This window comes from Pleurodeles waltl, chromosome 10 (genome assembly GCF_031143425.1).
Source record: "Pleurodeles waltl isolate 20211129_DDA chromosome 10, aPleWal1.hap1.20221129, whole genome shotgun sequence".
Taxonomy (NCBI): Eukaryota; Metazoa; Chordata; class Amphibia; order Caudata; family Salamandridae; genus Pleurodeles; species Pleurodeles waltl.
In genome coordinates this window covers 180,639,077-180,654,281 of record NC_090449.1, presented here as the reverse complement: position 1 = coordinate 180,654,281, position 15,205 = coordinate 180,639,077, and the positions used below count along the sequence as shown (strand labels likewise).

The following is a 15,205-nucleotide window of genomic DNA, read 5'->3' as shown; positions in this document are numbered from 1 at the left end:
TGATTTTTTTCATTTTTGTTGTTGTTGATTTCAATTTCATACGCAGACTACAACTAGCGTGCTATAACAGCAAAGCATGTTTTGGCTAGTCGGGTGCATTCATTCAACAATGACCCCCCTTGGGAGAGTACCACAAAGGGTTGTTTGGTGTGTATCTGTGTAACTGTGGTGAATGGTGCATTATATCTTATTTTCCAATTCCATTTGCTTGTCATGTTTCTGAGATTATTTGTTCAGTAATGAAGTGGCTTAAGGGTAACTACCACAAATTAGCAGCTATACCTCTTTGCTGTTGCTATTTGCAAGGAAGTTGTTTGTGGTCTGCTTCCAAGACAGTATATATTCTCCTTTATCATTTAATGCAATACCTATATGCTCCCCACTGGCTTAACAATAAAAATCTGCTAACACAATGATAGACTTTTGATCGGGGCAATATTTGAGACTTTTGGAATGTGTAGTGCTAAAGGCAGTCTTAAACCTATTATATGAGTGTCTTATGCTTTACTACTTTTTAAATGACATAACTTTTGTAATATTACATTCAACATGGCATAACTTTCTTACAGTGCACCAGGCAAATGAAAACCCTTAAACTGTGGGTCCATTTTCCAATTGGACTTTAGGCACACATTGTAAACCTAAGCGTCTGTGATTCCGTGTGAATAAGCCACCTGTATTATCTTCTGCTGTTAAACTGGTTGAATAGTTTTTGCTTTAGCAACTGGTGTTAATAAATTCTTTTTGTTCTTTTTATTCTAGCCCTCAAGCACTATACTTCCAAGTTACAAGATTTTTCAGATCTAGCACATGTGGAAACATTTGGGTTTCGAGGCGAAGCACTAAGCTCATTGTGTGCCTTAAGGTACTCGGTTTAACATTGATTTGGAGAAATGGACATCAGCAGCACTGCCTCTTATTTTGCAAATGTGTCCTGTGTAGGATTACCAAGTTGGGAATTTTTGGGGCCAAGATTCAGGGTTAGGGTCAAGAACATGTAGCATGGTGTATCATATGTAACACTTACACTACTTCTTCATCCGGGGGGGCGAGACCAAATGTGTCTGCAAAGTGCCAGTGATGTTTTAGCCAATTTATAAAGTCATCATCAGGACAAAGGCTTATGGACTCCTAAGGACCAGGGTGAAATGGGGTCAGAGAGAATCGAAATACATTTTGAGGCTAGTTAAAACAAAAAGAAGGGTGGGGTGTGAGATCTGACTCACAGAGTACTTTGCAATACAGTTTGATAAAAACGGACTGCCAGAGCGATAGGGCACTGCATAGAAAACAGAACAAGAGAAATCTGGGTTTTGTTTGACTGGGCCCTGTTGAAAAAGTAAACAATTGAGGACAATGGTGATATTGAAGTGAGTCTGGCCAAGTCCACAATCACGACATGAAAAAAAAACATTGTCAGCTTCTTTTGTTGCCTGTCAGGCTACTGAGAGCCACATACTGTCCAAAACCTTCTAATGAACACTGTCCTCGGGCAGCATTCTACGTATATCCCTTGGTTGCACACTTCTCAGGCTCTTTATAAAATGCTGTCCATCCTCTCAACATTCTATAGTGGTTATAACCTTATAACTCCCATTGTAAAGTGCCCTACACCCTGACCTAGTAAATAAGGGTTTACTATGGCTGTAGTCCCTTGAAAATTAATTTCTCTATCAACTGCCTTGAAACTCTTGCATGATTTCTGTCTTTTTTCCTAGCCTGTGTAGTCACAGAGACTACTGAGCACTATCAAAGGCGAGAGGGCTGGTTTTCACTACTGACTAAGACTCTAGGCGCTTAGTCTTCAATGCAAAGCCTCCTTCACTTAATAGGTTGACATGGGTGAGCAGGTAAGGATACTTCAATAAATGGTTGAGTCGAGGTACAGTAGAACATCATTATTACAATTGTATTAAATACGTGATCATCCAAATATAGTTTTGAGACCACAGCAATTTAATAATACCCTAAAATCGAATAATTTTTACTGTTTGAGTCAGAATCAGGCAAACAGTGGAACACAATACTGTGGAAAAACCATTACATATTTGCTATTGTTTACTCTTCACGATAAGTAATCGATTGCAAACAACCAAAAATTCTGAAAGTGAAAACATGTACTAGTCAGGGTCACTAATCTGTCACGCTCACCACACTGTAAAAAGGAGGATGGCAGTCTTGTGCCAGAGCCGAGATACCTTGTATCTGGTAAGCAAACATTTGATATCTATCATCCTACAGACTGCGAACACTGTAAACACGTAGAAACAATACAAATAGTGGCAATCAACAATACAGTGTAGAAGTAACCAGAAAAACAAAGGGACAGTGCCCTGAAGTTCGGTAAAATACGTTATTGTAGAAGGAAAGGGAATCCTGACTCACAGTTTAAAGTTTGATTGTGTTGGTCCCTTAAAAACGTAAAAATTGGATATTTCTTGAACTAGTGAGGATCAGCCTTGATGATGACGGGCAGACTGTTGTATGACCATCTGCAAAAGGAACACCCCACAGGCACAAGAGCTCACACTAGACGATTCGATACATGTGCGCTGGAGAGCTGCCAACGCAGCAAATTCAAACGAAGAACAAAATAATAAACCTAAGTGCAGAAAGTGAGAGTGCTTAACACTCACCACTTCAACTACGGTGGTAGATGTAGGTTCTTTATGCAGAGTGTGATTTAAGGTGTTTTCTCTCTGTTTCTGGTCTTTTGAGCCACAAGAGGAATATCTTTCTGGCAAGGTTGAATACAGGAGTACAGCAGGAAAACTGAGCTTCAGCTCCTCTTACAAGCTTGTTTCTAGCCAGGATGAACGAGGCAATACTTGGCTGCATCTTCTGAAAGCATCTACAGTGGCCAGGTCATTGTGGGTCTGGTTCTGCAGTGATGTTCAAAAACTAGAGGGATGGTACATTTTATTTTTACATGTCTTGGCAGTTAGACAGAAGCCCACTGTTTCAATGTCTGTGCTTTTCACAAAATCCAACCAGCCAGGTAGGAGCAGAGATCCCCTTCTTAAAGGGGTTTCTGGTAGGGATTTTCACTGCCCTTTCCCAAATTGCATTGTGGTAGTACTAAACTACATGCTTACGTAAATATTTGCAATCAGCTCATGGCAACCATACCAGCTGGTGCACCTCTAGTGATTGTGAAGCATCTGCTCTGCACACATGTTTTCATGTTCATGATCAATATCACAAACAATCACATTTCTAACACCCAAGAAGTCCCAGTCTTCCCCTAGCCACTAAATTCCGTTTATGTGGAAAAGCCAGAAAGCATCTACCATGGATGCAGGTATTCCATGTCAATAACCTATAAATGTTCCCACCAGCCAGGGTCAATGCAGAAGGAAGACCGTAACGAGACTACAGAGTAGGGAAGCAGGTACAGGGTCTCCATATCTCACAGCACACCGAAGGTGTTAGTGAGAAACAGAAACAGCACATCTGCATTTTGAAGGTTCCTACAACAGACAGGAGCCTCAAACTCTGTCTGATAGGAAACAAATAGGGGAATCTCAAGGGTGGGGGCCAGGGACAGGGGGGGTTGGGGACTGTAAGGGTTGACACAAGTGCAGCCCTGTTCCTGAATTTGTCCTTACACGTTTTCTTAATGCTTTCTACTTGTGTCTGTAAACTACAGAGGTCATTCATTTGAAACAACCCTATCTAGACATGCTATTCAAACCAATTATACCTCAATGAGTTTTATACATTTCTCCTTTTATATAACATTAGTGCTCCTCATTGAAATTCTCATTAAACTTTTTATTACGTTTGGAGTAATCGATTGTCCCCAACCATCCTTTCATTGTAAGTTATCTTCAAGATTAACTGAACAGTGCAGCGTGCTGAAAATGTAAAGTCTGATTTCACACTAGTAAGTCACTGAGATTGCATTTTTTTCCATTCAGGGCTGCAACCACTTGGGTCTTAATCAACTGGGATCAGTAACATTACCAATGATGGACCTATTGCCAGCTTATGGCACCATAGACTACCACATTCTGTTCGATCATCTTGCAAAGAGTCCCATTGTGACGAGTAGTGCATGTCCTTAATTGACTTTGCTCTAAACAGAATGTACTCAATGAATGCAAAATGGCCAAATATTCTTTGCAGGGGAGTTTGTTTTTGTTACCTTCCAACATTATTTAACTCTCAAAGACTAATTTTGCCTAATACCATTTATAGTGACTGCTGCCATATTTATTGCAGTCTTGTTTTTGTTTTAAGAAGGATCATGTTTGCTCACTACTCTTTATAGATATCTATCCCTAAGGGATAGAGCGGAAACTTCATAGAGATAAAACAGAGTGTGGCCCTGGCCAAATGTTGTCCTCTGTTTTTCCTCACGCACCCAAGAATGATGAGGGCATTAAATGTCACACAAGCCTTGTATTGGGAGAAATTGGCACCTGCAGACTTCGAGATGTGTGATTATGGACACAGGTGCAACATATGTTGGAGTTGGTAGATGGAGAAGCCCAGGGTCCAAAACATCATCTGATATGGGAGCTGGTTGAGGAACTTACACCATTGCAAGTGTTATTACTGTAAAAAGTAGGAAAGATAATTTGGAGGAAATATGATACACTAAATGAAAGCTTCTGGATTTCACAGACTTGCTTCCGAGTGGAGTAATAATTTGTACTGGAGATTAAGGTGGGTTAGTTGAAGAAGTTGATGAAGAAAGCAGATTTACAGACTCAAAATAATAAGTGAAACATAGGTCATGCATTGTTCCTAAAATACAGTAATTTGGGAACAATTAAGTGGAAAATGTGGCCAGGTATTTTCTTTCCTTGAGTCTAAAATTCTATGATCTCTGGACTTTGGAAGATCGAGAGGTCAGGACAAAGGGCTTTAAGTGGAGAAAATAACTGCATGCAAGGCTTTCAGTACAACAACTTCACTAACTTGAATCAAGAGTTAGATTTTTTTGGAAACTGGACTTCATTGCAGATGTCCACCCACTTTTCGCCCCCATTTGCACTGCTAGATGCTTGGTTTGGAATCTGATGGTGCATTGAAGCCTGCTAAACTGCCTCCAGTGCCACTGTTCTTTTCCCCTAAAAATAAACTGCTCAATTGTGAAAGAATTGACAGGACTTTAGCACACCTGTATGTCCCTAGTAAATGGTACCCCTGTACCTAGGGCATGAGTACTAAAGAGGTTCCCTAAGACCGCAGAATGTATTGTGTCTCCCTAAGGGACCACCATACAAATTGTACACAGTCTGCCATTGCAGACTGCATGTCATGCTGCAAACCATGTGTGAAAACAAGACATGGCACAGTCTAGAAACTGCCTTGAAACTCTTGTGTGCCGTTGCAATGTGTGCCATGCAAAAGTCACTGCATGTCTTTTGTGTAAGTCACCTCTACAGCAGGCCTTAAGGGTGCTAAGGCAAGGTGCATTATAATTAAGGCTCCTTGTTTTCAGTTTTTACTGATTTTTCCAGATAAATACAGAAAGAAAACAAAGTGTTTCCTGTATGTATTTATTTTTTTTAATGGAAAAATACAGAGATGTCTTCTTTTGAGTGAGTTTCTATACTGTTTTCATCAGTTCCAAGCCAACCGCTGGGCAGATAGATGGCATGGAGAGTTAAAAACAAGATGTGATTTCCTTACATCGCAACATATGTCAACATGCATTTGTAGTATAAAGCTTGGTTTAGAGAAGTGCCACAGCAAATGGGTCAGTATACTCCCTCCATCAATATTTACCTGTGGGTGTATTGGTATGTTATATTTGGCTGCTTAATTTGCTAAAACACAACAGGCGTCAAAGTAGTTATAAGCGCACGTTTATTAGATAAATATATGTGGAAATATACCATTTTATACCTTTATTTATTTATAGAACACAAAATAAATATGGATAAATACTGATAAGATGGGCAAAAACTAAATATGGATAAATAGACAGAAATATTAAGAAAATAAATACCATAAAGCCAGGAGCCCTTATCATAATACATGTGGGGGCATATCTGCCTGAGCAGATATGCCTGCGTGTGTAGTCCTTTTGCAAGATATTGCAAGTGAAGAGGGAAGCCATCTTGAGGTATGTACTGGGCACTCCTCATTATGAGTTACCCAGCAATATAATGGCTTCACCGAAATCTATGGTGTTTGACCGAACAAATGAATGAGGGCTTCTTCTAGAGCACACAGTTACTCAACAAGAGTATTCTGGTGCTAGGTACTGAGCAGATGGAGAGACCAGGGCACCAAGACATATCCTCCTTATTGCTTAAATAGAAGTATTTGCAACTCTTTTTTTTAAAAGTTGTCTTCCAACATAATGGGCCTTATATGAGTGATAATTTGATTCCACAGTTTAGCAGCTAGGACCGAAAAAAAAAAAAAAAAAAAAAAAAAAACCTCCACGAAATTGCTTTTTGAAATGTGGAACCCCAATTAAATAAGCATTGCTAGACCGAAGTGGTCTCGCCTGTGATATTTCTTCATCCCCCCATTGAGATGGCCATGCCCCTTGTTGTGGAAAGCCTAAACTGCTCGTCCACACTGCCATAAAAAGAGCATTTGGGCTTATTATTTTAACCTCTGTAAACCAATAAGGGTAGCCTGGACTATCTGCATAGTGTTCCCTTACATTGGTACACTACATAAATAGCCAGCTTTCTACAGAATTGTACTCCAATATTGTAACCACTAATCCACAACACAGATAAAGAACAACATTTGCCTTAACTATCTTTTCACAGTCTGCATTTGTAAGAGAAAATCCTCTTATTAGCTTTAGATTTGAGACTGGGTGGGGTGCTGAAAGTTGGATCTCCTTTCAGCTACCATCGTCTCTAATATTTCTCGACTAATTTCTTTCAAGTCATCTTGGCTCTCTCATAGTTGACACCTGCTATGGACCATGACTCCACTCTCTGGCTTAAAAACTTTGATTACACTGACCACTTATTTTAGCATTGTACATGGCACTAATGAAATAACATGGATCTAGAATCACCCAGTTGTAAGGAGTTTCAAAATGAATTACGATTTTACCATCCTTTAAAACACATTATTGCCAACATCTTGAGTATAGAGAATGATTGAGGGATTCTGAAAGTCTATATTTGAGGAACATGTGAATCTCAGTCAGGTAATGCAGTATGTCTGGCCCCAAAGTCCTAATGTTTTGCAATATGTGAATATTACAGGGTTTTAATAATAACTCTGCTTACAAATAATGAATTTCAAAGCTGCTTTTTCTGAACTGTCAAGGACCTGCCATGGGGTCAAACCTCTGAATCAACTGCATTTATTGTATCGTTTGTCATGAAAATCGGTAGATGTTAATACTCAAAGTAATAATTTATTTCACTACAGTGCTTGCTTTAGTCGTCTTTGCCATTTTGTGGTGCCACATCACCAAAGGTAACCACGTTCTTTATTTATTTTTCAGTGACCTTGTAGTCTGCACATGCCACAAATCTGCACAGATTGGTACACGTTTGGTTTTCGATCACAATGGCAAAATTGTTCAGAAGGTGCCTTACCCTCGCCAGCAAGGCACCACTGTCAGCGTGCAGCAACTGTTTTATACTCTGCCAGTGCGCTATCGAGAATTCTTGCGAAATATTAAAAAGGTTGGTATTTAAAACTTTTGAAATGAAGGAGATCCAAAGAACTGAGAGCGGGGGAATGTTGCTCCCTTTGATAGCAGGGCGGACATATTGGTTCTTGCCCTCACAAACCAAGACTTTGAGCTGTAGTCTGTGCATTACGCAGTGTGCTCAGTTGATGTGAGGAAATGAGGAAACCTGTTTGTGGGTGACCACGAGATCCTCAGAAGGTTGTCATAGTGGAGAGCAGGCACTGTTTGTGAAGATGATTGAGTTTCGTGCTTCACTTTCACTTTCCTTTAGCTCAGGAGCTAAGTTGATTGATGGATATTTACCTCATAGCAGTGCCCACACCATTGCCACTATAAGGCCATGCATAAATGGGAATATCTCAGGCTATTGCCATTCGTATTCAAAACCTCTAGAATTGTACTTTTCCAGAACAAACTATATATCCAGAACTCTATACATGTCTGTATACACAGATTGAAAAACGGTCCTTGGACGTGTTAACTGAGGAACTCCTGTTTCTTGTCCTAGATAAGTAAATGGTGTTACTTGTAAACTAATCCTCTCTCTTCATTAAGCTGCAATAAAAGAATGCTCATGCTGCGGTGAAGTGGAGCCAATGAACACAACCAGATAAGCAAACCTTGTGATGTGTTAAATGTAGTTGGAACGATGCACATAGAGTAGTTTAAGATTCTGAATTGATTTTGATGACTTTTATATTCATTTAATACAGTACACCGCTTTTAAAGCTTCTGACTATCTTTCTTAGGGATAGGTGGTTTGTATATATATTTAAAAGCAATTCTACAGTGATCCATGGTATAATTATCCACTGTTTAAGCTGCTTCCATGCATATTTCTTTCTCAGAAAGTCAACACTACAAAGAACAACTAGTATTCATAGCTGGGTTGTGTAACTTGCTCAACTTTAGTGATTTAAAAAAAATTTAGTTACTAATTGGAATGCTAAAAATATGTTTGGCTAATTTAATGGATTACTAGAGTAATATATGCATAACACACAATGGGCTCCTGCCACTGTTAGTTCTCTCTCACTCATGTAGAGGCTCCCGTTTTCTCCTTTCAGTTTACAGGTAACTGAGTTCTTCAACAGCTTTCTACATTTCTCCTCTATCAGTTCTCTCCCCTAGCCTTGATTTTGATTATGTGTCAGACTGTGTGTGGATGCTATTTGTTTATTTTTATAGTTTTATATAGTGCAGACCAGGATGCTCAACTACCTGAGCACTGAACACAACTGTCAAGTGGTTGTCCTATACGTAGTTAGAGAAATTACAATCAAAAAGCTTTTGAAGTAAGGGTATACAAGTGAGGTGGGATGTTCATGTAAACTGTGCAGGCAACATCACAGAGATAAAATATCAAGCAAGAATAGGAGCTGGAGGAAAATTGGCTGAGGAACTTAGAGGCTGTGACGGAGATTGAGAGTTAATATGAAGTGGAGAGTTTGGGTGAGAGGGTATTATCACATACCAGAACCTCGAAGCCGGAGCTACAGTATCGCCAAATAGGCCATACACATTTGTAAGCCAAAGCCAGGACTACCTTCACGGTTGGTCATTCGAGGTGTGGTAGTATTTGAAAAGAATAAAGATGAGGTAGAGATCCCAGCAAAAAAGTGGATCCATCACTTGAGACACCTAGCAACTCAAATAGCTGTATGCAGGAGCTTTTGATGGCTGATGAACAAGGAGGGGAGAGAATAAAAGTTTGCTGGATTACGCTAGTGTTTGTAGTAGAAGGCACAGCAAATAAAGTACACTACGAGATCCTTACAGGCCTTTTGACATTCTGGTCAGCAGCCAAATAAGTTCTGTTCTCATCTGTAATTCACAACCTGTGTATAAATCCACTAAACCAAGGAAACATTCATGTGCTAGCAATTAGGCCCTCAAACTTGCTGGAGGGGCTATAGGTGTACAGGTGGGGTGATCAGATGAATCTTGTCAGTACCACTGTAAGACGTTAGCGGTAACCATGCAGTGTTAGGTAGACCTAAAATCTACAGTGGCGTTTATGAAAATAGCTAGCAGGGATTCGATGGCAGTGAGGAGAAGCTTGGAGGAGATGCAACTGAGTGATTTTAGTAGTAATTGGGAGTAGGTATCATGAGAAAGCAAAAATGGAGGAAGATATGGTTAGGAATCAAGCTGCAGTCTAGGCCACAATTGGCGGAGTAGCCTCCAGAATAGCTTATTCGAGATAGCCTTTAAATCCATTGTTTGTTGTATACTCTGTAGTAGTTCCTGTTCCCTAATAGGGTAGAGTGGGTTTGATCTTGATTATAAGCAATTTCTTGAAGACCAGTTCCTGAACTCTTTTGAGAAACTGATGCAGTAGGGAAAGCACCTTGCAATTTATAGGAGCTAAGTAGATTTCCACATCTTTGGTGTGCAGCACATGAGAAAGAATGGCCCCATTTTCTACCCATTGAATTTGGTTGGGTAATACCTCCCGAGTGTCATGGATTAAATATTGTGATACAAAAATATTGTGGACAAGATATTGAACACCTGATTATCATGAATGTAAGTATAGGGTTACTCTAGTTAACTTTATATGTATGCATCCAGTAATATACATATCTTCAAGGTAAGAATAGTACAGTTATAATTATCTACATATATTTACCTTTACAATATTTTGATTCCTGATAATTAGGCCACATTATTTTTGTATCACAGCATTTCTGTCTTCGATATTCTGAAAGACAAACTGGGAGATTTAGGTGCGGACTGTCATTAATTGGGACATCTTGGTTGCCTCCAGAAACTTTTAGCTTGTCAGCTAGAAATTGTTTAGAGTCAAGAGGGTGGGCCAATGAAGTCAAACAACTTTTTAAATATGCAGTGCCCTTTGTTTGGGAGACAGCGTAATAGCACTAAGACTTTGATAATGTGGTTGAAGCAGCAAGTGCTGCAGATCAGATTTGATGCATTCGTGGTGTTGGCATTTCTGATGCCCCACAAATTATGCATTGTTATAGTACAATATGGGTGTGACTAGAGCATTGAATGCTAAGCTGAGGTTCAATTACTGGAAGAGATATTTAATGGTCTTCATAAGGTGTAGCTGAAACTGCCTGTCTTTACCTCTCTTCTGAGTGTGACCATCCTCTTACAAGTTATTCACCGGCACAAAGTCTTGTGATCTAGGGCTGATAACTAGGATTGGGGCAACACAAAGATGCAGTTGAGAATGTCCAGGTTGAAAAGAGGTGGCCAGAAAAGTTCCAGATGATGTTGGGACATCCGTTTCTGGAATTTGCCCAGACAGGCCATTGTGTGGTTAGTGCAATTTCCAGTTGTTAACTTGATGAATAGCTGGATGTTGTCCACATTCTGATTGATCATTAGGTTCATATCTTTAATCAGCTTTTTAAACTGATCTAAGTATATTTTGAGCAACAGATGAGCGAGGTTTGATCTTTCAGGGCCCTCATATGGTGTGGGACCCTGTGGGAGAGTGCTGGTTCTTGAGAGTCAAATTAGTAGATTTTAAGCACAAAGTAGTCGCAGCAAGAAAGCAAAATATATCACAGTACTTCTCAGTTGCAATGTACACAGCAAATATATAATATATTCAAAGCAAAGCATAAAGGCAAATTCATCACCGTTTGAGCAAGGCGTCAGGGCCTAAATATTCAGCTTCATCTTTCTGGGGTCTGCAAGTTGATGACTCCGGTCAACTGCGAGAAAGAGATTATCTACCCAAACGGGAGACTGGCAACTGACGTCTAGCTCCGGCCTGAAGTCAAGCAGATTCAAATCTAACTCACTGTAGCCCAGAGTCATCCTTACAAAAGCGTGCCCCCTCCTCTCAGACTCGGGAAAACTACGCAAGCCTTTGGAGACTGGCCAGATCTCCTAGACTTCTCCTATTCCCAAGGCTGAGCAGAAAGGAAAACACCAAATGTACTCTTTCTTATCAGGTCTAGTCTGGTGTGAAGAAAACAGCTTGGTTCATCTTGTGGAAAAACATAGCTTGGAAAAATACAGCTTGGATTCTCAACTGCAATGTCTAACTCCACATTAAAGCCAGTAGGCAGCTACCCTAAATATCAAATGTAATGTCTAATGTCATGTCAAAGTCAATAGGCAGCTAACCTAAATATCAAATGTAATGTCTAATATCATGTCAAAGCCAATAGGCAGCTGAACTGAATACAAAATGTAACGTCGAATATCATGTCAAAGCCAATGGGCAGCTAAACTGAATACAGCTTGTCAAAGCCAATAGGCAGAATACAGAATGTAATGGCTAATACCATGTCAAAGCCAATAAGCAGCTAAACTGAACAAAATATATAATGTGCTACTGGTGAACATTAAGCAACTAATATGCGCAGTGGTGAAACACAAAGTCATTGGTCAAACACAATTAATAGCATCACAAGTGACCCTCAGCACCTCTAAAGAAGCTTCTCTAATCACTTCTTCTGTTAGTTTCATTACTTTTTTTAAATCCCGTAATGTACAGGGTTGTCAAGTCCCGAAAACAAGTTTTTTGGTTTGGCTACATAACTATTAAATGAACCTTTATTGTTACCTTCTTCGCATCTACAGCAAATTTTGCACCAGTCTTATCCACACAAGCAAGCAACTGAAACAGTGAAGGACAATTTGCATAGCAGCAAATTCACACAGTCGTGACAGATTCTGTATTTGTCATGTGGTCTGGTATTTTAAAAGCAGTATTTTCCTCCTATTTAATACCCCAACATGCCAGCAATGGTTCTCCGTCAGCACATTCAAGAAAGGGAATTTCCACATTTGCAGGCACATCTCTGCTTGGCCCAGTAAATATCTCATTTTGGAATGTCACCAGGGTTTGAGGATTTTGGTAGACCACCTAAAGTGTGTTAGGCACACCTTTAGAAACTGGCAGGTGATAACCCTCAGCATAATAATGTATTCAGACAGGAAAGTGAGCGGCCATTGCAACCAAGTAGTTTTCTTACACGAGCTGTGAGGGTTTTCCATTTTGGATTGTGGGTTGTCCCTTGGTTGCCGCTCCAGAGTGCCTTGCAGGTCTCTTGCAACCTGGATTGTTGCCACCAGGGCACCAATAATTCTTTGTTGCTGCTGTACATATACTTTACAAGACAAATATAACAGGACGCCATAGAATGCTGGCTGATGGATTGTAAACTGCCTCTACCTTTCTGTGTTCATGTGTTTAAGAAGTAGACAGATGATCCAAAAGTTTGGGTCTTGCTCAGAATTGGTTTATAAGGCCTTGACAAATGGGTTGAATTGGCATCTAAATGTTTTTTAATTTCTTTATTATTTTAAAATGGCATGTAAGGTCCAATTATTTTTGTCAAATTTAATGTATGTGTTTGATTAAACAACAAGTCTGTATTCAGTCTCAAGTATAGTAACTTTAGAATAATCAACTCAGCTTATACATACATCTATGACATTCATACACTGTAATAGGTTGACTTTTTATAAGGTTTACTTTACCCTGATTATTAATATTGTCCTAGTTCATTGTTCTTAAGGGACATCCCTCATTGTTACATTAGCGCTAGTGTGAAAGGTGATAATCCTAGTTATGGTACTATATAGATAATGATATACATGTTTAGGATAGGCAGTGAGAGTATACTTTCCAAATTGAGGGTTGTGGTCTACGATTCATGTTGGAATCTAGAATTTAGATTTGAAAATACATTCTGTGTGGAAGGGATAGGCAGCAAAGAATTAAAAAATATATATTATTTTCTTGCAAATGGAGGTCAGAACTTTGGCAAAGCAAAAACAAAGCAGAAGCAGTCTCACAGTGCCACTGAAGGTAGGGAGGTCGTTGGAGAGAAAGGGCCCACTGGCCTTTTTCTGCATTCACTCTACTCTAGTTTGCTAAACAGGCTTTGTTTGTGTAGTAATCTGTAATACTAACTGAGTGTTCTCCCTTCTTTTCTAAACAGGAGTATGCCAGAATGGTTCAAATCTTGCAAGCCTACTGCATTATTTCAAACGGTGTTCGGATAAACTGTACGAACCAAGTTGGACAAGGGAAGAGAAATCCTGTGGTGTGTTCCAGTGGAAATTCTAGTGGAATGAAGGAAAACATTGGAGCTGTATTCGGACAAAAACAGGTAGCCATTTCAGCACTGAGAGAAGGGACACCATCATTTAAACGTTTTAATTTTCAAATAAATTTCCAAAATGTTAATAAGTATGAAATTATATGTTCAATGGTATCTGTCGCTGTAGATACACATGTTGTGCATAGCCCGCCATCTGGTGTTGGGTCGGAGTGTTACAAGTTGTTTTTCTTCGAAGAAGTCTTTCGAGTCACGGGACCGAGGGACTCCTCCTCTTTGTCTCCATTGCGCATGGGCGTCGACTCCATCTTCGATTGTTTTCTTTCCGCCATCGGGTTCGGACGTGTTCCTTTCGCTCCGGGTTTCGGAACGGAAAGTTAGCTAAATATCGGAAAATTACGTCGGTATTGTTGCGTTCGGGATCGGCTTAGTTAGAATCCACACCGAATCGAAGAGTGAAGAGCTCCGGTACTCTTCGGGGTAGTTTTCGATCCCCCATCGGGGCCTGGTCGGCCCGACCACGTGTGAAACAACGCTGATGGAACGGACCCCGTTCCGTTTCTGTCCTAAATGCCACAACAAATACCCGTATACAGACCAACATTTGGTCTGTAACCTGTGCCTGTCGCCCGAGCACAGTGAAGAGACTTGCGAGGCCTGTCGTGCGTTCCGGTCCCGAAAAACACTCCGTGACCGTCGAGCCAGAAGACTGCAGATGGCGTCCACGCCGACAGCTCACCGAGAGTTCGAGGAACAAGAGGAAGAAGGAACCTTCTCGATCCATGACTCGGACTCCGAGGAATTTGACGAACAAAAAACTGTGAGTAAGACGTCGAAGCCAGCACACAAGAAAAGTGACAAGGCCCAGGGGACGCCACTGCCACCAGGCCATGGCTCAACCCATAAATTCGGTGACCGACCATCGGCACCGAAAAAGGCCGAAATGGTGCCGAGATCGTCCGACTCCGGTCGAGACACCGGCACGCAGCCTTCTCAGGACCGAGAAAGTGCTGCTGAAAAACGTCGACGCCGAGATAGCGGAGCCGAAACTGCTCGACGCTGAGACAGCGGCACCGAGGAAGATCGACGCCGAGAGGGTTCGACTCCGAAAAAGAAGAAGGTCACCTCGGAGCCGAAAAAGAGTACAGACAGGATTTCGGTGCCAAAACGACCCGCAACCGACCCAACTACCGGTTCCTATTCAGAGGAGCAATCACTGTCCTCTCAGCTGCGAAAGCATAGATTTGAGGAAGAGTTGCAATCCACCGAAGTGGACCACACTCAGAAATGTATTTTTATACAGGAAGGAACAGGGAAAATAAGCACCCTTCCCCCTATTAGGAGAAAAAGGAGACTGGAGTTTCAGTCAGACCAAGCACCACAAACAAAAATGGTGAAAAAGGTAACTCCGCCACCCTCTCCTCCACCTGTAACTAACGTTTCACCGGCACAAACTCCATCACATTCCCCGGCTCACACCACCATGAGCCAAGGTGACCAGGACCAAGACGCTTGGGACTTA

At 40.8% G+C, this 15,205-nt stretch overlaps 1 protein-coding gene across 1 annotated transcript in view; it reads left to right on the top strand.

Moving 5' to 3' along the window:
• Positions 1-15,205, top strand: part of PMS2 (PMS1 homolog 2, mismatch repair system component) — a 121,518-nt gene that overhangs the window by 44,635 nt on the left and 61,678 nt on the right. Inside the window, exons 4-6 of the mRNA XM_069210154.1 lie at positions 763-865; positions 7,439-7,622; positions 13,564-13,734. Of these exons, the coding sequence (XP_069066255.1) occupies positions 763-865; positions 7,439-7,622; positions 13,564-13,734 (458 nt within the window). The remainder of the gene's footprint in view (positions 1-762; positions 866-7,438; positions 7,623-13,563; positions 13,735-15,205) is intronic.